The 25,987-nt window shown below is 39.9% G+C and overlaps 1 protein-coding gene across 1 annotated transcript in view; it reads left to right on the forward strand.

Moving 5' to 3' along the window:
- The window catches only part of dnah10 (dynein axonemal heavy chain 10), a 72,624-nt gene that overhangs the window by 25,462 nt on the left and 21,175 nt on the right, over positions 1 to 25,987 (forward strand). The window contains exons 30-56 of the mRNA XM_063195603.1: positions 803 to 1,072; positions 2,079 to 2,262; positions 2,665 to 2,799; positions 3,180 to 3,332; positions 4,014 to 4,202; positions 4,373 to 4,519; positions 5,328 to 5,519; positions 6,261 to 6,379; positions 6,590 to 6,748; positions 7,106 to 7,241; positions 8,037 to 8,159; positions 9,779 to 9,910; positions 10,386 to 10,602; positions 10,743 to 10,862; positions 11,325 to 11,470; positions 11,934 to 12,086; positions 13,619 to 13,879; positions 14,306 to 14,478; positions 19,115 to 19,208; positions 19,799 to 19,966; positions 20,230 to 20,418; positions 20,864 to 21,035; positions 21,682 to 21,885; positions 22,407 to 22,487; positions 22,726 to 22,923; positions 23,404 to 23,565; positions 24,320 to 24,494. Of these exons, the coding sequence (XP_063051673.1) occupies positions 803 to 1,072; positions 2,079 to 2,262; positions 2,665 to 2,799; positions 3,180 to 3,332; positions 4,014 to 4,202; positions 4,373 to 4,519; positions 5,328 to 5,519; positions 6,261 to 6,379; positions 6,590 to 6,748; positions 7,106 to 7,241; positions 8,037 to 8,159; positions 9,779 to 9,910; positions 10,386 to 10,602; positions 10,743 to 10,862; positions 11,325 to 11,470; positions 11,934 to 12,086; positions 13,619 to 13,879; positions 14,306 to 14,478; positions 19,115 to 19,208; positions 19,799 to 19,966; positions 20,230 to 20,418; positions 20,864 to 21,035; positions 21,682 to 21,885; positions 22,407 to 22,487; positions 22,726 to 22,923; positions 23,404 to 23,565; positions 24,320 to 24,494 (4,452 nt within the window). The remainder of the gene's footprint in view (positions 1 to 802; positions 1,073 to 2,078; positions 2,263 to 2,664; positions 2,800 to 3,179; positions 3,333 to 4,013; positions 4,203 to 4,372; positions 4,520 to 5,327; positions 5,520 to 6,260; positions 6,380 to 6,589; positions 6,749 to 7,105; positions 7,242 to 8,036; positions 8,160 to 9,778; positions 9,911 to 10,385; positions 10,603 to 10,742; positions 10,863 to 11,324; positions 11,471 to 11,933; positions 12,087 to 13,618; positions 13,880 to 14,305; positions 14,479 to 19,114; positions 19,209 to 19,798; positions 19,967 to 20,229; positions 20,419 to 20,863; positions 21,036 to 21,681; positions 21,886 to 22,406; positions 22,488 to 22,725; positions 22,924 to 23,403; positions 23,566 to 24,319; positions 24,495 to 25,987) is intronic.

A 25,987-nucleotide genomic window follows, 5' to 3' on the forward strand; every position in this document is an offset into this window, starting at 1 on the left:
TTTTGAGGTGTATGCACGAGAAGTGTGCTACCACCATCTACAGTGCTAAGGGGACTCCATTTATTCTCAACCACAGGACTCCGAAGGTCTCCTAACCGAAGGCCTCCTAAAGGGGCGTTCACCCGACAGAAAGTGGATACCAGAAAATAACTAAAATGACTTATCTCTGTCTATAAGATATCTGCTTGATCTATTTGAAATTTGAAACCATATGGTTCTTTTCCAAATCCAAGTATGGTAGGCTTATTATAAATTGCTAAAAAAAAAAAATTGCTAAAAAAAAATCCCTTGTCTCGCCACTTTGTTGCCTGCCACATTATTTGGACTTTCCATGGACAATATGAGCAATAACCAAAAAGCACATCCTCAGGGGGGCCAGGGGGGGGCGTTTTGGGAAAAAAAAAAAAAAGGTTGGAACTGGCATAGACGGACACATCTGTCCTGTACACGCCTGTTGTACTATATTTTAATGATGTAATGTATGTGGGCCTTCACCTGGTTCTCGCTTGATCCTTGTGTATTTCTGCTCAGTTTTGTAAGCTCACTTGAGGTTCTAGGTGCATTTGCCCAGTTCCCGGACATTCATGCAGCCAAACCAATCAGGATCATGGGATACTGAGTAGGGAAAAATAAGTGAAATGCGACAGTTGTTTCAGACAACAGAAGAAGAGGCTGAAGTAAAAATGTGTGGTGTTGCACCACAGTAAGGTCTCAGTATGTGAAACACTGAGAGGCCCTAACTTTAAATTGAAAATAAAACCATGACCCCCATTTTTATTTCATTCACTTTGTGTGTGTTTAGGGTGGACTGGATGCTGGACTACCAAGGCATGGTGGTGCTGGCTGCCAACCAGGTGTGGTGGACGTGGGAGGTGGAGGACGTCTTCATCAAGGTGAAGAAGGGCGAGAAGCAGGCGCTGAAGAACTACGCCAAGCAGATGCACCAGCAGATCGATGAGCTGGTCAAACGCATATCGCTACCCATGAAGAAGAACGACAGGCGGAAAATCAACACAGTCCTCATTATCGATGTTCATGCGAGGGACATTGTTGACAGTTTTGTTCGTGACAGGTGAGACATGCTCCTTAGTTAATTGAACAGGAAATTGGTAATTGGTCATTTAGTTTAAGTGTTGCGTACATATACGTACGTATCAACGACAATAATGAAATCTTGATAGGTCACCTTAGATTGGTGGTGTTGTTGATGTGAAATACTTCTCGTACTGACAGCATTGCAGTTGTGCAACCAGGACAGTTTGTGTAATTGTGCAATAATTCACATTTTGACTTTTAGAAATTTTGCACTATTATGATTGCAGTACCAATTCAACATTTAGCACCTTTAAGGTAGCCTGGGCAAATAGCCGACTGTTGACTCCGTCAATCAGTCTGGCAAAAGCCATAAGGAATCCGTCTCCGTGGGCGATGGGAGATGGTCTGATCTTACTCTATCATTTAAATTAATTGAAGTTCCAAACTCAAATTAAAACCCATATTGTGCTTTATTAGCATGCCTGTTACGTTATAGCGTCGCAAAAGCATGCAAATAACAAAACGAAAGTGTGAATATAGTTACCTTCACCAATCAGTAACAGTGAGTTCTACGTCACCCCTCTCAACTGTTTGCTGATTGGCGAAACACTGAGAGAACCGAGCTCGAGGCTTTTGCCAGACGATGTGCGGAGCCAAAATCTTTGGGTGGAGTACAGAGGATGGCGTCGCGAGGCTACCTTTAAGGTAATAAAGAGAGGAAATGAACAAGGATACAAGGATATTCCATTGGTCACATGCATAGGGTCACTTTCATAAGGCATGCAGTAAAATGAAAAAGACACGGAATGCGTCGAAACGTCAGTCATTATGTTTACACCACAATGAAATAACAAGTGCTTCAGTCATTCCTGGCCTAGTAGTCTTTCTGAAGTGGACCAGTTTGCTTTCCATGCAGTGGAATGACTTGGCCTGTGCAAAAAGTATGCATGACACGGAGAAATGAAAGCCATGGTGAATAATTTTACAGATAAGAAAGGAATTGCAGTCCTTCAATATAACCCTGATGTTCCTTCCTTGTTCAGCATAATGGACGCCCGTGAGTTTGAGTGGGAGAGTCAGCTGAGGTTCTACTGGGACAAGGAACCGGATGACTTGTTTGTGCGCCAGTGCAGTGCCCAGTTCTCATACGGTTATGAATACATGGGCCTGAACGGACGCCTGGTCATCACACCCCTCACTGACCGCATCTATCTCACACTTACACAGGTAATCAGGGTTGGGCTTCTCCACACCTATATATGCGTTCCTCTTCACAATTTGCACTATGTTAAGCTTGCATTTGTGTACAAGTGCTGTCCATGTATCTGAAGCTCAGAACAAATTGGCAGCCACCAGATACACAACATTGAGTGTCTGCTCTTATTTTAGCCTCTTATTTTATTGTATTTTATTTCTCACATGCCCAGGGACTACAGATGACACTTAGCTTTTAGCTATAATCTGATACAAATCATCTTTTTTTTTTTTTTTTTTTTACTTTTGTAACTAATGAACTTTGTACATGCCCCTGTGACAATAAACAAAATAAACTGAACTAAACTAAGCCTGTGTTTTGTGTGTACAGGCCTAGTTAGTGTATACTTTTTGAAGCCTACATTTTGTATGCAGGCCTTGTCAATGTATCTTGGTGGAGCCCCAGCTGGACCAGCAGGAACGGGAAAAACAGAGTCCACCAAAGATCTAGCCAAAGCTCTGGGACTACTGTGTGTCGTCACAAACTGTGGTGAAGGAATGGACTATATGGTAAGTGTAGTTTCATTCGCAATACAGTGTTTATTGTGGCATTTTGCAAGCCGTTAGTGTTACCTGGCAATATCTCCCAGAGCAGCAAGTACCAGCTTGATTGTTAGTTTTTGCTTGAAGTGAATGAGGAAACCTTTGGCATCTCATATGATTGGGCATATGGTATTTCTCTTTTCCCATAAATCACTCAAAATGTTTGAAGTTGTAAAATTTAGAATATACTGTAAAGTAATCTGCTCACTTCAAGTCTTTGTGCAGATAGGCTTTACAGTTGCTACACCTTCACATGGCAGAATCTCAGTAAAGCCTTTTTGCATAAAAGACATACAATTCTTAATATTATAGGAAGTCATGTTTTCTGTTTGTTGTTTGTCCACCAGGCAGTGGGAAAGATCCTGTCGGGCCTGGCTCAGTGCGGCGCCTGGGGCTGCTTTGATGAGTTCAACAGGATTGATGCCTCGGTGCTCTCCGTCATCTCCTCTCAGATCCAGACCATCCGCAACGCTCTCATACTGCACCTGAAGCGCTTCCATGTAAGTTTTCACCTGTGCCTCTGAGGGTTTTGTCGTTTCATCAAATCTTATTCTACATTAAAGGTGTATGCCACTATTTTGGGGCTTACTACAGTTAAATTCGTTGGCTGGGGTTTATAAAGGCGGTAAAGTGTCTTATTTTTCATGTTAAGCGTTGTCTTGCTTTAAGACAAGTTAAATGAGGGAATATGTCGCTAAGCTAGTGAAAGTCAATGGATCCATGTAGCATGCTACAATGCTACACGGATCCATTGACTTTCACTAGCTTAGCGACATATTCCCTCTTTTAACTTGTCTTAAAGCAAGACAACGGCTTACATGAAAAACAAGACACTTTACCACCTTTATAAACCCTGGCCAACGATTTTAACTGTATTAAGCCCCAAAATAGTGGCATACCCCTTTAAGTAAGGGATAACGGTCAACAAGAAGGTCCCTGTCATGGAGTAGCGCACGACAGAGTGATGTAGAACCCCGACGCAAAGTGGGACAGAAAAAAATAGTAGAAGTAATCTATGAATCTATGCATGTTCTTCGTCTGAAGTCTATTGTCTGCTTAAACACTCACTGTCATCCTTTATTAATTGAGCAAGTCCATCCATACTGTGTTTCCACTATTATTTTGCAACTGTAAAACTGTAACAGTCAAGTAAGTGTACCATGCATAATATTGTCTTTCAGTTTGAGGGCCAGGAGATCAGTCTTGATGACCGCATGGGTATTTTCATCACCATGAACCCGGGCTACGCAGGCCGCACAGAGCTGCCCGAGTCAGTGAAGGCTTTGTTCCGGCCAGTGGTGGTCATCGTCCCCGACCTGCAGCAGATCTGTGAGATCATGTTGTTCTCCGAGGGCTTCCTCATGGCTAAAGTATGACATAAATTCTCTCACTTGATACTACACATGCACAATGACGATAACAGCATTTATTTCGTTCTGGAAAAATGGCTAGTTTAATTTCTGAATGGATAGGGATGTAACATTTCAATTCCCTACATGACTTCCAACTTCTAAACTTGGAGTTCTTTATTTCCAAACAGACTCTGGCCAAGAAGATGACCGTGTTGTATAAACTGGCACGTGAGCAGCTGTCCAAGCAGTCTCACTATGACTTTGGGCTGCGAGCTCTGAAGTCTGTGCTGGTGATGGCAGGAGAGCTAAAGAGAGGCTCAGCGGATCTCTGTGAGGTAGCAAACAGTTCAAATTATGTTTCAACATACAGTATATAATATAATGCATACAGTATGTTTCAACATTTGTAAAAATGAAAAATCGGTAGATTGGGCTACTGAAAAATCAGTAGACTGGGCTAAGTAGCCAAATGGTTTAATTGGTATACTGCTCTCGAGATTCTTATGAATCAGGGAGGTCATGATAGTTCTAGCAAGACATTCTGTTGCTAACATTATGGCTGTTTTGACATTATTTGTATTTGTATGATTTGTATTGAGGACATTATTTGGTCTAAGTGTAATATATTTCACGCCATTCAAGACATTAATGATCTGTAAACAGTATTTTCAACTCAAATGTATGCATATGATATATGTGAAACATTGTGCTCAACTCTTTTATATATGGCTGACACAAGTTCATGGTTCATAGTATACAAAAAAGATAGTGAAATTAAGTATCAGACACCATAGTCAGAATAAATACGGGTAGAGAGGAACATATTTCGAAAATAAATAAAAAAAGGTCAAACAAGAAATTATATTAATTAAGAAAAGGGCAAGTACAGTATACACAGTCATCTAAAATAAAAGCAATCTCAGCCGTCTAAGCTTGGAGGAGAACCTCACAGAGGTCTTGGCAGGATTATGTAGAGATTCAGGTATACAATTTTGTGAGCAGTTAAATTTCTCAGAACTTTCTCACAACAAGGCACATTGGAGTAAGTAAACAGGTAGATGTTTGAACTGTATTGTACTGTATTTTTAACTAAAACAATTTGGTTTGTCTATCTGATTATGTACAATGTTTCTTCTGTCACAGGATGTGGTGTTAATGCGTGCTCTGAGGGACATGAATCTGCCCAAGTTTGTGTTTGAGGATGTTCCCCTGTTCCTGGGCCTGATATCTGACCTCTTCCCGGGGTTGGACTGCCCCAGAGTCCGCTACCCCAGCTTCAACGATGCAGTGGAGCAGGTTTTGCAGGAGAATCTGTATATCATGCTGCCCAATCAGGTCAGACATTCATGCTCATGGCTTTATGATCCGTTGAGTCTTTTTTTTTCGGGGATCACCATTGAATTGGGGGGTTGAAATGCTAAAACCTGTTTGTCTGTGTGCATTGCTAAAACCTGTGTCTGTGTCATTTGTTATATGCGACCAAAATTTTGAAGTGAAACAGTGCATCTGTGAATGTCCTGTGCAGAAACCAAGAACTTGGTTTCACCAGATGGTGCTTCAACAGTTTCACTCTAATGAATTTGCTCTTATTCACACCAGTTAAGTGGAAGGACTTAGAATCTGTTGGGATTGATTTAACTGGTTTAAATGTGACATTTCCCTACAAAGTAAGTCAATGGAATTCACATTTTCTGTCAGGAAAGATCATGGAAAAGTCAGGGGTTTCTACATTTGACTGGGGGTGGCGCGCTGTGGACAATGTCATTTGGGGGAGGGGGTATACCCAACACACACTGCATTTCATGGATGTAATAAGTGAAGTGTAAACATCACATTAGTCTCAGAATTCAATGATAATGTGTTTGGTTTAAGCACAATCAAATCTCAACTAATTGAAAGTTGAAAAACCAAAGTGCAACACTCAGTTCAAGCTGGCACGCAGTGACTGCTTGACTGTTGTGACTGTGTGACTGATGTGGTAGCATTTCACATTGACAACTTTTCTTCCATTATCTATTACACCTGTATTACATCTCACATCTAGTGATAGTGTTTTCTATGTTTTCTATTTCTTAGGTGGATAAAGTGGTACAGCTGTATGAAACTATGATGACCAGACACACTACAATGGTAGTTGGACCCACAGGCGGGGGAAAGTCTGTTGTTATCAACACCCTGTGCCAATCGCAGACAAGGTTTGTTATTATGCTTTCATTGTGCATTCACACCCATAAATTGCTTGTGTCTAAACGCTTCAAGAGTTCTATCTTGCTTTGGTTTTGCAAATATGTGGCAGTGGTACGTCTGAATTTAAAATGAGCAATTGTACATTTCTTTGCTTGCATATGAACATGCACTGTCCTTTTTCCTTCACCCATTTACCTTTATGGCTTGTGGCACTGCAGGCTGGGCCTGATGACCAGGTTGTATTCTCTGAACCCCAAAGCGATGAGTGTTATTGAACTCTACGGCATTCTTGATCCTGCCACCCGTGATTGGACCGATGGAATACTTTCAAACATCTTCCGTGACATCAACAAACCCACAGACAAAAAAGAGAAAAGGTAAGGTTCTGAATGTCACCACTTGGAATGGGTCATGTCATGGAACGAGTAGAAGTCAACACATACTGAAACTCTGACCGGATGGTTTATTTAAAGCGGTAAGCTACTATTTTGGGGCTTTACACTGTTGAAATGATTCCCCTGTGCTTATAAAGGAGGCAGATGGGCTTATTTTCCATTTCAGCGGGAAGTGATAGGATAATGCCCACTGACCCCCTTGAAACGATTTGAGAAAGAAAATATATATTTTTTGTTCAAAATACAATGGTTGGCTATGTTTATTCCATGTAGATACATTTATTTCCCCCTTCGCCTTAGCTTTTGCATGCATGTAAACCACTGTGTTGTACTCCGCAGGTACATACTGTTTGATGGGGATGTTGATGCTCTGTGGGTGGAGAACATGAACTCTGTGATGGACGATAACAGACTGCTGACCTTAGCCAATGGGGAGAGAATCCGTTTGCAGAACCACTGTGCTCTGCTCTTTGAGGTGATTATATCCAATTGATCTCAATACCTCAATGCCACAGATTTTTTTTCCAGTTATTTTGTTGCATCCTCCATTGGGTGCCATCCAGTCAAGCTCACTAATCAGAAACCATAGGCTGTCTCAACAGTCTCCAAAGGTGCATTGAATAATGTACTCAGCACCCCTGAAAGTACTGTAGATATGCTATTCCCTCCAGCGCCTAGTATTTAAACCATTAGCCTCAATAACCATTAAACCATTTATCTCAAAGGAGGACACAAACAAGTTCCAGTGTGTCGAGAAATACAGCGTAAGCCAGGTACAGGAAATGTTAGTTCAGTTAGAGTGCAGGAAGATAAATGCTGAATGGAATTAGTGTTGTTGCTAAGAGGGGTCAGTCTCAGAAAAGAAGGGTCTTCACAAGCTTCCTAAAGATTTGGGAGGACCCTCTCCTAGGGGTGCCAGGTGGAGTGTAGAGAGAACATGGTAAGACGTGAAAAAAGTAACCCTAGACATTAAGGCATCCAGTACTAGCTTGTCATATTTTTAAATGTCAGTCTACATTGCATATACTGTGTCATGTGTGTTTTGTTTAGAAGATAATTAGACAAAATTACAATATCTGCCTTGAAAAAAATCACATTTATTAGCCATAACATGACAAAACAACTGCCCTCTTCCCATTGTGGCCTTTTACAAATGTGGCGGTGCACAGGGGAAAGATGGGTGAAGAGCGAATGTTAGGCATATTGACCTATATGGAATAGTAAACCTTTTAAAGCCTTTGGTTGAGATTGCAAACTGCATTCATCACAGGTGGGAGACTTGCAGTATGCATCTCCAGCCACAGTCTCCCGATGTGGAATGGTCTTCGTCGACCCCAAAAACCTGCGTTTCGTTCCATACTGGCAGAAGTGGGTGAGCACCAGGCCGGTGAAGGTAAGGTTTTCTTGTCCATCCTATTGCGTCCTGCCTGATGTTGTGGGTGTAGTAGCTACTGATAGCAGTGTTTCCCATACATTGAGAAAACTATGGCGCAACGCCATAGTTTAAATTTGGCCACCATAGTTTATTTATTTATTTATTTTTAATTTTTTAACAATTTCCTTTTTCTAAAAAACGATTTGAAAAACGACTTCCTTCGCATTTTCCACCTGGAGTAAATACATCCTATAGAGAAAACCATGAGTGCTTGAAAGACAGAGGGATCAAAAGCCTAGTTGGGTTTGGGAGTTTGGGAATAAAAAAATCTTCAGAGAAGGGACATTTGGGATGAGTTTACTGACACTTCCAAGGCTTTGTTTTAAAGTTTTATGATAAAGAGTTAGACAGGCCTTCATTGACACAGTAGAGGAGACATCTGGCTGCATATAGAAGTGAATGTGTAATAAATGTGAATATAGACATAAATGTGTAGTATGTTGTTCAGCCCTTTTACTGGGAGGAATTTTGAAGAACTGGCCCTGTGACCAGCACCCCTCATGTAGAATGTGTACACCTATGTGTGTGGGGAAGAAGTTATAGCCTACTCTCCAAGACCCTTTTTGTATGTACCTTAACAATTTCACAGTGCTCCTAAATTCTTATCTATGCTCCTATTTTTTTATGTTTTTTATTTTCATTGCATAGACCTGCATGAGGGACGAATGAAACCCATGTCATGGGTAAAATCTTATGTAATTTCTCAAAACATACAGTATATCACGAAAGTGAATACACCCCTCACAGTTTTGCAGATGTTTGAGTATATCTTTTCATAGGAAAGCATTACAGAAATGTAACTTTGACACAATGATTAGTGACCTTTTAACAACATATTTAACCGCTTAAATTTCTTGTTCACTCAGAAAAAAACAAAATACAGCCATTAATGTTTGAACATGTACTCACAAAAGTGAGTACACCCCAGATTAAAATCCGGTAGAGAAGGGGCTATGTTGGCTCAAATCGTCTCGAAATCAGTGAACAAGAAATTTAAGCGGTTAAATATGTTGTTAAAAGGTCACTAATCATTGTGTCAAAGTTACATTTCTGTAATGCTTTCCTATGAAAAGATATACTCAAAAATCTGCAAAACTGTGAGGGGTGTATTCACTTTCGTGATATACTGTAAATGGCTGAAATGTAGGCCGATAGCTTCTCCTTGCGCCAATGTCATACTTTACTCATCGCGTGAATTTCTACCCCCCCCCCCAAACCCCATCCCATGCCCCGCGTGTAATGCAACACACAACCCCCAAACAAAAAAACTCCTGCTGCCCCCATAGTTTCCAAAATTTATGTGGGAAACACTGGATAGAGTTCATGGCTGCAAATGAATGTTGTTCTCTCTGTCCCTTCCTCTTGGCTTGGTGTGTCTCCTCCTCTGTGGAGAAAACGATGAGGTTTGTCCGCTGTCAAGCGGTGCAGAGCAGCATTTTAAGGGCTTTCCCCTAATTCAATATTCACTCAATATGAATTGTTTAATATTAAAGTTTTAAATGCATCCTAAATGATGTGCCGTATTCCCATAATGCACACAAGGCACTTGTGTCACTACTACATTTTTTTTTTTTCAGGAATGCGAAGACCTTTCTCAGTTGTTTGATAAGTATGTTCCATCTACGATTGACATGATTGTTGAAGGTATAGTGGATGGCAAGCAAGGAAAAAAGCTGAAAACCATCGTCCCACAAACAGATCTAAATATGGTTGGTCCATCTCCTTAATAATATTGCATGTTAACAAATTAGAAACATGGTGGGAAATTGTATTTCAAAAATCATGTACTGTACCATAGTGTATAATTCTAAACACAAGCACACATGAGTAAACACGATACAACAACTGATAGACAAATTGATATTTACTAATTATTATCCCTACACTCAGTACTAATCCAGGCCTATTTTTCCACTACTACATCATACAACATGGCCTTCAGATAATTATGTTCCTCGGAGTACAGAACCCCACAGTTTCACTCTGCATGAAACAAATGGTCTTTTCCACTATAATCCAAGTAAAAACGTGTACTTGTAAGCTGATGGTACCTCCATGTGCTTAATTAATTAATTATTTTATTTTATTTTATTTTATTTTTGTTTTACAGTGTTTTGAGACCATGTTGTATGGTGATACTGCATTTTAAACAATACATTATTACTGTTATTATCATCATATCAGGTCACCCAGTTGAGCTTGATGCTGGACGCTCTGTTGGAGTCTCCTGGGATGGATGTAGAGGAGCTCGAGTGTGTTTTTCTGGAGGCCTTGTACTGCTCTCTGGGAGCCTCCCTCCTTGACAACGGCAGGATCAAATTTGATGAGTACATTAAGAAGCTGTCAATGATGACCATCATCAATGACCCAGAGACACTTGCCGGACCTGGAGAGATACCCGGTGAGAACACAGAGACCAGTTTTAGAAATTCCATCTAAATGAAACTTAAATTCAATTTAAGTGGAATATTGACTGCATTTTCTGGACATTTCTAAATGTGAGAATACAAAAAATGAATGGTTCTGTTTACATGTGTCCAGGGTATTTGCCGACACTGTATGAATTCCACTTTGATAAAAAACAACAGAAGTGGTTGCCCTGGACCTCTCTTGTCTCAAGCTATCTGCACTGTTCAGATATGAAGTTTATCGACATTCTTGGTATGAATACATTTTCCCCCTTACATGCCGTCTTTAATTCTACTTGCTTATTCATGATGTTTGTTTATTCACATTGTCCCTTCTGACTACAGTGCCACTATAGACTATTTCTATTCAGTTTGTTGTATATGTTATGGCTTTGGAAGAAAGCATGAGAAAGATGTACAGTAGTAGCTGCATTTAACAGGTTAAATCTCATCTGCACAAATGTTTTAGTGACAGCTGATCACCCTTGTCTTAAATACACACACAAGGTGCATAGTTTGAAAAGCGCATAACGTGTGATTGCTAGAGATGTGATTGTGATGAAGCATGACAGCAAGTCCAATGCAGAGCTTTTAAATCATTATCATCCATTCTTAATTCAGGGAAATTGTGACTGAGCAACAGACTCTTTAACCACAATAGAATGGTGAAAAATAGTAAAATATGTCACATTATTCAAAATGTTCTTCCTTTTAGTTCCGACGGTGGATACAACTCGTGCCAACTGGCTTTTGGAGCAAATGGTGAAGATCAAAAGGCCAGTAGTGTTGGTGGGAGAGTCTGGAACTTCGAAAACAGCCACCACACAGAACTTCCTCAACCACCTTAACACTGACACCACCGTGAGAATGATCTATCTATCTATCTATCTATCTATCTATCTATCTATCTATCTATCTATCTATCTATCTATCTATCTATCTATCTATCTATCTATCTATCTATCTATCTATCTATCTATCTATCTATCTATCTATCTCACTCTTTGAGGCCTTATTAGACAGCACAGTGAAGAGCTGATATGAATGACACAAGTGAGGGAGAGAAATGACGTACAGTTGGGAAATGACCTAGGGCAATTTGGCTGTCGCCATGGGCAGTTAGCCTGCTTGATTGCATTGGCTCCAGAGTACCCCTGAGAATAATGTGTTGTTCTTATTGGAAAATGAAGGTAATGTTATACTGTAGGAACTGAGATGATATCTAGCCACAGCTTATTGACGTTTGCACGTATTTTTGGGGAGCCATACAATTCCCATAACAAAAACCCATTTTACGTGTATGTCATATTTTTTCTCCCAACAGATGATGCTGACAATAAATTTCTCATCAAGGACGACTTCTATGGACGTCCAAAGGAGTCTTGAAGCCAGCGTAGAGAAGAGGACTAAAGACACATACGGCCCCCCAATGGGCAAACGCCTGCTGGTCTTCATGGATGACATGAACATGCCACGGGTTAGTCACTATTCATTTACTCTAGTTTTATTCATCATTTTATTAGACAGGACCAAGAAAAAAAGGGTCATCAAAAAAAATCCTTTGGACTGTATAGCATGTTACTTGCATCACCCTCTTGCATCATAGCCCTCTGCACACCAGCTCCAACAAAATGCAGTGCACTGCTCTTCCAACATCAGATTCAGCTTTTATTTCTGCTTTGCTAGACTATAGATTTAGTATAACTTTAAGGACAATTGTGGCATGAGCAAAAGCTTACATATACAGTACATACTGTACAGTAGAGTAAAACATACTGTATGTCACTGCTCACAGGCTCAATATCAATTAAGTATCTCTAACGGTTCACAAAGTATCTCAAATGCTACTTTGTAGAAATATCATTTAACAAAATGTGCTGACAAAAAACTCACGTTTACAGTTTTTCTCGATTGGTTTGGCTAATTTCTCGAAACTGAGATGACATTCTCAAAACAACACGGACAAATCCCCAAACCAACTTGCAATTTCCCAAAACAGAATGGCATTCTTCATTGCTTTCATCAGATATCAAATGCTTTGTACATGTCTCAAATGTTTAGTACATCTCTGCAGATGGATATGTACAAATACCCTTCAGTTGACACATTCAGCATACATTTAGCACATTTTCCAAATAAATTGACCTTGCTTATCTAAACGAATTAGACAATTCTCAGTGTAATGGTTGCCCTCTCCAAAACATGTCAGCATGATTTCATTGTGTGAGTCATCATATGCAAAGTAGTCTACACAATTGTCAAAACAGTCAAGGACATAATATGTTAAGAATTTCTTAACTGTAAACAGTAAATTCATGACAGTGTTCAACAGGCCAGATGGTATTGTAACTTTACTAGTTTGTAGAAAATAATTTTACAACCGTGTATACTACAGTGTCCTCTGTTATTTGGCTAATTTCTTGACATTTTTTCAAACGGCATTCTGTGGAAGGAATTTAGTTTCGACACACGGGTAAACTGTTTTTGGAGTGATATGAGCAAGTGATGAGGATCCATGGCTTTATGCTGAACCATCCAGTTTATTTTGACAGAATGACTAAATGAATGCAAATGAGCCAAACCAATTGAGAAGGATATATGCCATTTTTATGGTACTGACTATTTATGTGGGAGAAGGTTTAGTGCTGATGCAAGAATGAGCTGCTTTGGGACGTATATGACATTTTGCTAGTTATCTGAACTGTTGTGCAGAAGTGTAAGAATGTTTAGCCAAGTGACCCAAAATTCATAGAAATGTCATCTCGGTTTCAAGAAATTAGCCAAACCAATCGAGAAAAACTGTAAAAACAAAATTCAGGGGCCCTTGTAGGCTGAGTTGCCGTGCCATAAAGCCGGAAATCCGGGTTTGATTCCAACCGTAGGTCACTTCCTGATCCTTCCCCATCTCTATTTCTCCCCACCCACTCGTTTCCTCTCTCTCTCATCATTGTGTTTGCATTAATGAAGGTGTAAAAGGCCAAGTTTAATTTTCTTCTTGGTGTGTGTCAGGTGGATGACTATGGCACCCAGCAGCCCATTGCTCTTTTGAAGTTGCTACTGGATCGTGGGGGCATGTACGACCGTGGGAAGGAGTTGAACTACAAGATCCTGAAAGACCTGGGATTCATTGCAGCCATGGGCAAGGCTGGTGGCGGACGCAACGAAGTAGACCAGCGCTTCATTTCCCTCTTCACTGTGTTCAACATGCCCTTCCCTGCAGAGGAGGCCTTGCACGTCATCTATTCCTCAATAATCAAAGGCCACACCAAGGTGACGTGTACCCACACTGTACAGTAGGTGCTACATAAGTACTACGGTACTAGTCAAAGCTGGTAACCATTGGCTGAGGCAAAAGGCAAAACACAACATCATCAAAATTTGGGTATTGCTTTCTGACCATTCTATTGATGGTGAAATAAGCATTTTGATTTGCGTATTCCTTTCTTGTCCTATTGCTTTCTGCCCTGTTATGGGGATTTATTTGATTTCCACAACATTGTGAAAGTGGCAAAGTGGATTTTCGACATATTTCATAAGCCGTTCGACATACCGGTATTTTATAAGTAACTATAACAATATAATGTCATAATTTGCACTTTATACTATTCATTTCTGAAGAATAAGATGGAATGAATCATCTTAGTGAAATGAGGTGAAATAAAATAATATCTAATTTAATCATTTTACTCCTCCTAGACATTTGACGACTGCGTCCACAATATCTGTGACAAGTTGACATTTTGCACCTTGGAACTGTACAAAATGATCATCAAAGACCTGCCACCAACACCCTCCAAGTTCCATTATATCTTCAATCTGAGAGACCTCTCCAGAGTCTACAGTGGGTTAACCTTAACCAATGGAGAGAGGTACAGTGTGTGTGTGTGTGTATGTGTGTGTGTGTGTGTGTGTGTGTGTGTGTGTGTGTGTGTGTGTGTGTGTGTGTGTGTGTGTGTGTGTGTGTGTATGTGTGTGTGCGTGCATGCGTCCATGTTTCCACAGTTTATCCCATGTTCTTTTCTGTCATTCCTAATAGTAGACTGACTGTTTCTATACTTTGGTAATAGTAATAAGGGTAGTTTGAATTGGAATTTCATTTATAGAAACGACACTTCTCTCATGTCATTTTTGCAATAATTATCTCATAAATAATCGTAATGATTAAAAAAAAAAAAAAAAGAATTTGCTATTGATTTGTTATTACTGCAGCTGGTAATGGTGGCTTTATGAAGTTAGAATCATTCAAGGCAAGAACAAATGTAGATTCAAGATTCAAGATTCTTTTTAATGGTCCCGAAGGAAATTTGTCTTGGACATACATAGCTACCACATACCTGTACACACAACACTGATACACATGATGCCAAAAAACAATAAACGAAACAAAAAACACATACATACATACATGCATGCATGCATACATACATACATACGTACGTACATACATACATACATACATACATACATACATACATACATACATACATACATACAGTGCATACATACAGTGCATACGTAAAGTGCATACATCATAGAGATACTCAAGTGCATATCTACTACAGCCTCCTACACACATACAAACCCCAACTCCGATGAAGTTGGGACGTTTGGTAAACAGTGAATAAAATCAAAATGCTATCATTTTCAAAACATTCAATCTATTCATTAGATGGACAATAGTGAAAAGACAACATATTAAGTGTTAAAACCGAGAAAAAATATTGTTTTGGGGGACATATGTACTCATTTTTAATTTGATAAATCCAACACGTCTCAAAAGAGTTGGGACGGGGACAATAAATGGCAGCAAATGTCGAGGAAGACTAAAAACAAAACAAAAGACAACACTTAACAGTTAAATACATTAGCCGATTGATGAATTTATATAAAAAACAGTGTTAATTCCTATCTTGGACATGATTTCACCAGCTTAAATGGTGGGTGTATTCCTTGTCATGTTTTGCAATGTTTTCCTTTCTGTAGTGCTTACAGTGTGACAGTTCTTGACCAAAAGCCCACCATTTTATCACCTGCTGGTCCTTATGATGGAGCCAAACTGTTAAAACCTAGTAGAGAATGCAATTTGACCTTACTATGTGGCAGTAATCGAAGATCTCCCTTCAAAACATAATGCATGAGTGGCTTGTCATGCTGTTTAAAACCCATTTATACCATTCCGCACTGTATTTAACTCTACAGATGAGTGAGAACATCTTAACCAATGCACTACTGCACCCGCATGCCATCATGGAGGCTGACTTTTGAAGCTAGCACTAACACAAGTTGGATGGTCCATTTTCACTGTAGCACTGGATGTGCAATGCTCTATTATTGTCAAAAAGAATGGACTTCTACAACTTCTGCCGACTTCTGTAAGCAAAGGACAGTTTCCCATGTCTTCTGGGTCTATTTCCAGTGAGCTCAGGTGCTTAGGAGAATGTTACACCCCTGTATCATTTGCACGCATTAAGCATTCTTAATATGGTAAATTTTCAATAGCTCTAGCACTCCAGGAATTAGAGTGAGACTACAGCCAATATATATTTCATGATGTCATGAACCTATACAATGATTTTAGTAACAAAAATATGTCTTATATACACTCAATCGTGGTAAATCAAAGGGAATTCAAAAATGTATGTAATAACTATGGTAATTATTCCCTTTGCATCTTTAATTCTGAGTGACTCAGCCTCTCTGTTATGATCTTATACCAGAGACGGTTTAAATGCAGAGACGGTCAGCTCGACGTTCCTTCCTATTTCACTTATGACGTCGGCCACGCCCCTTTAGGAGACCCGATAGGAGACTTTTATAATGGGCGCCTATGGGCGAATCTGACTTTTCCACGGATACGACCAATGCCTTAATTCATGGGCGCAGCGATGGATTTAAAAATGTTATATCCTGCGAGCCACATGCCTTCTTCACATTCTAAAAATTCAAATTACATCTCAGAATTATTTTTTCACAGAGAAAATCGACTTTGTTTGACGCGTGTCCCGTCTAGTGCCGACCGCTGCCATGGAATGCCAAGAATGATTGACAAGCGGTGCAGAATATTTGCTTTGCGTGAAACAGGAGCGGTTGATAAGGAGCCCTGCATTTATCAACGTTTATTTTTGTGATGTTGTTTTGTTGTTACATCGTAGGCCCTAGTTCACGTCTACTTCACACGTCTGTTGTGAAAAAGTAGCCCAATTTCGGCAGATTATTAAAAGCTTGACGCTCATTTCTGCACGTTTCAGTTTCAGTCCATAAGTAGCCTGTTTTCGCCACTTCCCAGTCTGTCCACGGGTTTATAGCCTAAATCTAGTGAGACACAATACCATGGCTGCAAATAAATGACAACAGTTGGGTGGCAAATGCATATTTTACTGCTTCAGGTTAATGAGCCTATTATCGACTTACTTCATTCAATAGGCTACCTACTCTTTGCAGCAGTCTGTTGCATGAAACTTCAGCATCATCTCATCCAGTCAACTGTTAAACGAAATGCAGGCTGCGCCAGGCAGGGCAAAAGTTAGCGGAGATGTTCTGGTTATCTCGGACATTATATTTCGCAAATGTTGTAGCCTATTAGTAGCCCTAGTTCAGATACACCGCGCTCTTCCGTGTGGTGCGTCTCCAGTTGAATAACTTAGGTGAGAAAGTGGATCGCACTCGGGTTCTTTTTATTTTTTACATAGCAGCAAGAGTGTAAACAAACGTTTTGGCTGCTGCCTTCGTCAGTGTCTCCACTTCTGCTGCTATGTAAAAAATAAAAGAAGAAAAGAAGAACCTGAGTACGATCCACTTTCTCACCTTCTAAGTTTGGCCTATTCAACTGGAGACGCACCACACGGAAGAGCGCGGTGTATCTGAACTAGGCTACTACTTCTGCAACTGAGCCACACCAGCAGCCTCCAAGATGTCCTTCGAGACGATTAGCTTAAGTTAACAGACGCAAGAGCCAAAACTTTCACCTTCAGCGCAGCAGAAAGAGCAAAAATCCTGTCCAGCAAATATTGGATTAAAAGCCGTGACTGTTGAGATGAGAAAATAGAGGATAGGCTACTGTTCAACAATGCACTCACGTGATGCACATATACGAGTTTGACAGCTGTAGCCTAGGTTGGTTCTCTCCAAATGTTTGAGTTTGGCACTGCATAGCCTGCGCTCTCTGAATATTCTAGTTTTTTTTATCAGGCTATTGAGCGATTTTTAGTCATGCATGTGCAGCGCAATGTTTCAGTTAAAATTCGGTATGCCTACAGTTCAATATCAAAAGCATTTTTATTTAGAGACCACAGCAATATAAAGTTCTCATATTAACTCGCCCAGGGCGGCCGGTTTTGTAAAATTGTGCGTGATGCTGCTGTTAAACGTTGCCTGGCTGTTTCTCTGACCGGAGTTCTCCCAGCGCCAGCGCGGAGCAAAGGAAGTTAGGAAACGTGATCGGTCGATTCTGCGCTGGTGTTCGATGATTGACAGTTTGGCCACGCCTTTTTAGGAGACCAGAAGTACTTGGTTGGTGAAACATTCCATCCTATTGTTGACGTCACCAGCTGGCTATCTTTTTAGAATAGAGAATCTTTGCTTATACCTGGACACCTATATTGTCCGTCAGTACAATTAATTTTGAAATGTTCTTCTTTGTTGTTTTATCTTATTTGGATGTTTACTAAATCTCACTGATCCCCGTCCCAACTTATTTGAGACGTGTTGGATTTATCAAATTAGAAATGAGTACATATGTCCCCCAAAACAATATTTTTTCTCGGTTTTAACACTTAATATGTAGTCTTTTCACTATTCTCCATCTAATGAATAGATTGAATGTTTTGAAAATGATAGCATTTTGATTTTATTCACTGTTTACCAAACGTCCCAACTTCACCGGAGTTGGGGTTTGTACATGGCATTACAAGGATGGTAGCTGTTAATGACCTGCGTTCAATAGGTTCACAGACACAGGGGCAAAAGAAAATCTATACCTATTCAAAAACCTTTTCTTGTTCTTAACTGGTACTCTGAATCGCCTGCCAGAGGTTTGCAGCTCATATTCTGGGTACAGAACATGTGATGGATCCTCAGTTATTTTCCTAGCATGCCTTACTACAGACTCTTCATATATGTAACTTTTAAGGCTGTAACGATATTGTATCGAATCGAGAAATCGCGATACATAGAGTCACGATACTGTATTGTGATACAGGGAGGCAGTATCGTGATACGCCCTTTCAAAGTTTTGTTGCCCAGCAGTCCAGAAAACAACCACATGATATGAATTGATAGTGCTTCCAAGCTTTAAATCATCATCATTATTATATTTAAACTTTTTAAAATTTTCTAACTTATTCTACCTATAAAATATCACAGTTTTTATTCACAATTTTATTTTACAATGTTGGCTATGTGAAATCGTGGGGCGTATTGAACCGTAGGTCATAAATCATGATACGAACCGAATTGTGAGTTGAGTGTATCGTTGCAGCCCTAGTAACTTTCTTTTTTTTCTTGAAGATTTGTTACAGTGACCCAGTTTGTCCGTGTTTGGAGAAACGAATGTCTCAGAGTGTTCCATGACCGGCTGATTGATGAAGCAGATAAATCGCTTGTGAGTCATTTGTTAAAAAGCAATATCAATAGCATAGTAGTGTTTCTACAAACAATAATATTAATTAAGGGTATAAATTATAATGAATGCATGTAACATGTATTTTACCCTGTACACAGTATCATGTTGGAAACTGGAAAGTGATTTAAAAAAAATATATATACAGTATTTTATATATGTTTTTTCAAATATATGTTTAATTGAATATAGACAGAATTACATGTTATCACAATTGGCATCAGACATCAGACAGGCACAAAGATACTTAAGTAAAAAAAAAGGAATAAGGAATGTACAGACACAAGCATATTTGGACAACACATGTGATTTTTGTTAACCCCTTAAGACACGGCTTTATAAATGAGCTGTTACCAGAATGGCAATGACCAAGTCGTAATGTATTACTAAAGGCCCTGTGCACTGTCATAGTAGTGTAGTACCATAGTAGTTAACTTTCAATGTCTATAGCGTGCCACTGAAGGTATGGCGTGCATTAAGGGGCTACAGGAAGACGTCAGTGTGTTTTTTTCTTGCCCCTTAATTCATAAGCCCAAGCCCAAGATGACACCAACGTATGTAATTGTGTTCAGGTGCAGAAACATGTGAAGACACTGCTGGAAGAGCACTTCCCAGCAGACCTGGAGAATGCTATCAGGGATCCCATTCTGTTTGGTGACTACAGGTCTGCTTTGAACGAAGCCGAACCTCGAGTCTATGAGGACATTCAGGATTATGATGCCTCCAAAGCATTATTTCAGGTAAGGAAAAAAAATCATACTGGAAAATATTATTTACCATAGCTTCTTTTTTTTCTTTAGAGATGAATAGGATTCCATGTCCCCTCTAAGTGAACCAAAGTCACACCTCTGAAATTGAATGTGCTGTAGGGTAGGGTTTACTGATAAATGCAACCAGGAGTTTCACAAAAAATCTGAAGTCTATGCCAGTCAAACTTCTTACCCATGATTAATGGCAATAATGACAAGGTATTCTTGTTCTGTAACTTGTGTTTTTTTGGCAGGAAATTCTTGAAGAATATAATGAAAACAAAACTCATATGAACTTAGTTTTGTTTGATGACGCACTGGAGCACCTTACCCGAATTCATCGCATCATCCGTATGGACCGGGGACATGCCCTCTTGGTCGGGGTGGGAGGATCAGGCAAACAGTCACTCACCAAACTGGCAGCCTTTACTGCAGGATGTGAGGTAACCAGACACGAGTAATTAAAATCATTTTAAGACTTGAGGTGAGGAATAATCAAAGTTTAGGAATATACTTTTTAGAATAGAATTTTTGATAGACTTGAAAGACTTCTGTTTATTCCCTAATCCTAAAACATCTTTGTTATAACAAATGGTATGTAGTTAAGCCCTGGTAAAATATGAGATTTGCCTAACAGTGGCCTTGTTTACATGAGACATTTCATTCGGAATTAACCCAATTTAATTCTGAATAAACCTTCATTTTGCTTTGAAAACATTATGTAAACAATTCAGAATGAATTTAAAGTTCAATGTAAACTCAACAGAACTAGTTCATTCTGAATTATTAATGCAAATATGTGAAAAAAGGTGGACTTTTCCTTTCAACTTAAATCTGTGGAAAATGTAAAGACCTTTGTCTTGAGCTTTTTTTTCTCTGTTTCTGAAGGTCTTTGAGATCGTGTTGAGCAGAGGCTACTGTGAGGCCTTGTTCCGTGAGGATTTAAAAGCTCTGTATCTGAAGCTGGGCATCGAGAACAAGAAGACTGTGTTCCTGTTTACGGATGCCCACGTGGCCGAAGAGGGATTCCTGGAGCTCATCAACAACATGCTGACCTCAGGTATTCATGTTGTCAGACATCAACACTTGGCTTTCCACAGAAGGTTCCGATGGTGTTCAGTAGAAAATAGGGGATGATAAACAGCAAATTATTCAGCTGTCATGACCAAGATGAATGACCACAAGCCATCAACCCAAGCTCAGCAACTTGAATTCTTGCACCAGGCCTGGAATAAAGTCATCCAAGAGCAATGTGAAAGACTGGTGGAGAGCATTCCAAAACGCATGAAAGTTGTGATTAAAAATCAGGCTTATTCAAGCAAATATTGATTTCTGAACTCTTCCCAAGTTAAAACGTTTCTAATTATGTTTCTAATTATGTTTAAGTCAATACCATCTTGTTTTCTTTGCCTTTTTTAGGTCTGAAAATATTGCATCTTTTATTTTTATTTTTCAAATAAAAGCTATAAATGACATACTTCCATTCGAAATTCGGACAAAAGGTTGTCAGTAGTTTATAAAATGAAACAACAATGTTCATGTTACTTAAACGCATGCCTATAAGTAGTAAGGAAAACTGATAATTTCGAAGTGGTCTCTCAATTTTTACAGCGGCTGTATATATACAGCACAAGGTACAAGTAGACATACAGGTATATAACAAACTGTTCGACAATCCCAGAAATCCTATTTTTTGTTTCTTTAAGGGATGGTTCCAGCACTCTTCTTGGATGATGAGAAGGAGTCAGTGCTGGGGCAGATCCGTGACGAAGCCATGAAAATGGGAGCTGGCCCTTCCAAGGAAAGTGTGTGGCAGTATTTCGTGAACAAGAGCGCCAGCAATCTTCATGTTGTGTTGGGGATGTCTCCAGTTGGGGATACCCTTAGAACAAGATGCAGGAATTTCCCAGGTACAAGCACTTTTTTAATTAACAACCATTATTTATTATAATGATATGGGTGCCTACACTAAGGAATGCAATTTTTATAATGAGAGTTTTGAGTGCGAGTATGAACATCTTAAAGCAGCTTTATGCAACTTTTTCAGTTAATCACCATAGCAGTCAGACGATGCTTAAATGAGTCAATAAGTGAATGAAGGTTCCTGGAGTCATTCGGTAGTGAGATGAAGCCATGCTTTATGAAGATGAATCCAATGCACCCTCTGCAAGGCCTAGAAGGGGAGCTTGCGATGCTGCGCATAACTTCACAGGTCTGGCAATAGTCAGGCTAAACAAGAACATGCTAGATTAGAATAAGGTTTGTAGTCAGAAAGACTTAAATATCCTCTCCCAAATGATGCTCTCACTTGTTAAACAGGTAACTACTGTATGTCTACACTATGAATAAGCTTTTGATAATGTTGGAAGTAGCTACTTTTGATGTACATTTTGCGTATTTATGATGAGCGTTGTGTTTTTGTGTCCCTCAGGCCTTGTGAATAACACCGGCATTGACTGGTTCCTGCCATGGCCTCCTCAAGCACTACACGCTGTGGCACAGACCTTTTTGGGTATTTATACCATCACCACATCACACAACTGCTGGGATCTCTTTCATCATAACCGCGCACCTTAGTTGGTGCACTAAAGATTTTACTATACAAGACTTTCCTTGACACTGTTTTTCTTTGGAGTTCAAGAAATGTGATTCAATGCTCAGGTCCTCCTAAATACTGATGTCGTTTTAACCCCTTTTGGTGAAAGACGTAATCATGTAAATTTAATTTTAATTCTTGTTTTGTCCCTTAGGTGCGAACCCCATGGTTCCGGAAGGACTTGCTACATCAGTCATAGACCATGTGTGCATGGTCCATGCCTCTGTGGGAAACTACAGCAAGATGTTTCTTCAGAAACTCCGCCGCAGCAACTATGTCACTCCAAAGAACTACCTGGACTTCATCAGCACCTACTCCAATTTACTAGATGACAAGGACAAATACATTCTCGGTCAGTTGTCTACATAGAAACTTACTGATAGGAAAGTGATATTTAGCGTATGTTAAGTCGTTTCAATCATTATGGAAACAAACCATGGCCCCAGTTAACAAGCTAGGATCTTGGAAAGAGCTGAACAAAAAATCAGATGTCTTCGGATACTGAAAAGTCAAAGGTAGTTGGCAAGTCAAAGGCATGTTGAAATTGGCTAGAATGGTCCTTTATTGTTTTTTTTTTCCTTTACTGTAATGTCGTAACTGAAGTGGGATTGGGCAGTGCCACTTTTTACTTGTAGGAAGTCCAACTAAAAGATTTAAAAGATCATATACTTGACTTTCTTATGATCTCATCTTTTGCAGATAAATAAGAAATAATAAGAAAGTCAAGACAGGATTGAGTCTTTAGGAAACTTATCTCAGAATTCCTGAAGAAGTGAAAAGTATCATCACTGAGTTTTTAAACAGATTGATGACCTGTCTTGTTTTGCTGCAGCTCAGTGTAAACGCCTGGAGGGAGGATTAGATAAGCTGGAAGAGGCGAGTAAACAACTAGCGGAGCTCAACACCAAGTTAGCGGAGCAGAAGGTCGTTTTGGCCGAGAAATCCAAAGCCTGTGAGATCCTGCTGAAGGAGATTTCCACCAACACTGCAGTAGGTCAGTATGAAGACAACAACCCCACTCTGTAAATGAGTCAGTATGTGTCAGAGACAACAACCACAAACATACCTGTCAACATTTCAGTACCGAAATCCGTGAAATGTTTGTGGTACCAGCAGAGCAACATGGCTGTGGGGGTCAGAGATGGTCTGAAATTTGGGAGAACGATGGTGTTGGCAGCTATGAGAATGGATATCAATTCAGAATGCATTGCATAAGATATAAATTAAAACACCATCCTTATTCTTAAAGGTAGTTGGTCAGTATGAAGAAAACAGTGTCAAAAGGCAAGAAAATACAGTATATTGCCAGAGATGGACATTAAAACCCCATCCTTGCACAGCAACACAGACCCAGAGGCATCAATTTGAAAACTTCATTGGGCCACACGGCTTAAGTTTGACAAAGTGGGATAAAAATTGCAGGTCTTTCAATCAGCATTGGCTGAGGTAGTTAATTGAAATGACTAAATGTTGTACCCCCTCGAAAAAGAGATGGAACATCTCAAGGCGCTATCCCTTAATAAAGAATTGAAATAGAAATTGAAATTGTAATGTGTTGTATAACATAATTTACTTAATTGAAACAACTACTAATTTTAATAATAATATTAAGGCCGGCACAATCGTTTTCGTATTCATAGTTTTTAAAAGACCCTATTATTTTCTTCAGATTTTGGGTAGACAAGGAGAAATGCCCAAAACTGTACTAAGGAAAAACTAAGCTTTAGTTTGAAATTGTCACAATGCAGCGGAGGAGAAGAAAAAATTGGCTGAGGATAAAGCCAAAGAGATCGAGGAGCAGAACAAGGTGATTGCGGTGGAGAAGAAGGATGCGGAGAGCTCCCTCGCTGAAGCGCTGCCGGCCCTCGAGGCGGCCCGCATCGCCCTGCAGGACCTCGACAAGTCTGACGTCACTGAGATCAGGTCAGGTGTCATCTGCTGTACTACAACAGATCGATTTTTACTTGGATTACAAGGATTTTTACTTGTTACATGCATAGAAATACCTACTGTGAAATACAACATGCAGTGAATTTAGAGTTGTCCACCTGGCATGGTCGTGTGTTGTGAATTTCCAGAGGACGTAGTAACATATGCTTACTGTTAAATCAGTCCTCATGGATTTCACCACCACCTTAACACGAGTCATTTCACCAATCAAGTTTGGTGTCAAATTGTTGATATGGCATTGCAACTTTTGCGTCTATGTTCCCCAACACTGGTTTTCACTGGTGGTGTTCTTTAAATTGGTAAACCATGAATACACTTTTGTGTAAACTTTGTCAGTTGTTTAATTTTATTTGTTTGTTGAAAGCCATTTGTATGTCCTGTAGTAGTACGCCTTACCCATGCCCCTCGTGCTTTCAAACAAAGCTGTAAGGTGTAGGGCTTGAAACACAACCCCCTTCAACAATCACGGGAAGACACTCACATCTGTCACTCATTCCATGCATAAGGTTGACGTTAATAGGGATTTTTATATCCCCGAAACGCGGAGTGTCGGGGATGTAATTATATCCCCGAAACGCGGAGCGTCGGGGATGTAATGGTTTTGCGTGCGCCGCCGCGTAAGGTCTTTCGTGTTAACGCGATAACTTTTGAACAGATGTTTGGATTTGTCCCGGATTTTTTGGGTGAATGCTCTAGGGCAGGTTCATGAACTGATTCGAGTTTGGAGGTCAACACTTTCGAGATGGCTGAATTCAAGATGGGCGAATTTTTGTTTGGCCCATAACTTCTGACTGGGTGGATGGATTTCTCCCAGATTTGGTGTGTTAATGCTCTAGGGTAGGTTCATGAACTTATTCGAGTTTGGAGGCCAACACTTTCAAGATGGCTGAATTCAAGATGGCCGAATTTTTGTTTGGCTCATAACTTCTGACCAGTCGGATGGATTTGTCCCAGATTTGGTGTGTTAATGCTCTAGGGTAGGTTCATGAACTGACTTGAGTTTGGAGGTCAACAGTTTCAAAATGGCGGAATTTTTATTTGGCCCATAACTTCTGACTGGGTGGATTGATTTGCCCGGCCAGGCCCGCCGATAAGGGGGGACAAAGGGGTACGTTGTCCCAGGCCCAGGGAGACAGGGGGCCCAAATATGGGTCCCCATTACATTGTATGTATTGGGTAGGGGGCCCTTTCAGATGACTTTGTCCTGGGCCCAGCAAAAGCTGTCAGCGGCCCTGTTGCCCGGTACTACCTTATTTTAACAGTTCACAATTTCAGTGAATCTACCATATTAGGTACAGTGTAACAATATTTAATACCATGTAATACTAGTGTAATACCAGTGTAACAATATGCAGTACCAGGTACAGTGTAATAACCAGTGTACAATATTTAATACCATGTAATACTAGTGTAATACCAGTATAACAATATGCAATACCATGTAATACCACTTACACAAAAATACA

This window comes from Engraulis encrasicolus, chromosome 3 (assembly GCF_034702125.1).
Source record: "Engraulis encrasicolus isolate BLACKSEA-1 chromosome 3, IST_EnEncr_1.0, whole genome shotgun sequence".
In the NCBI taxonomy this organism is placed as follows: Eukaryota; Metazoa; Chordata; class Actinopteri; order Clupeiformes; family Engraulidae; genus Engraulis; species Engraulis encrasicolus.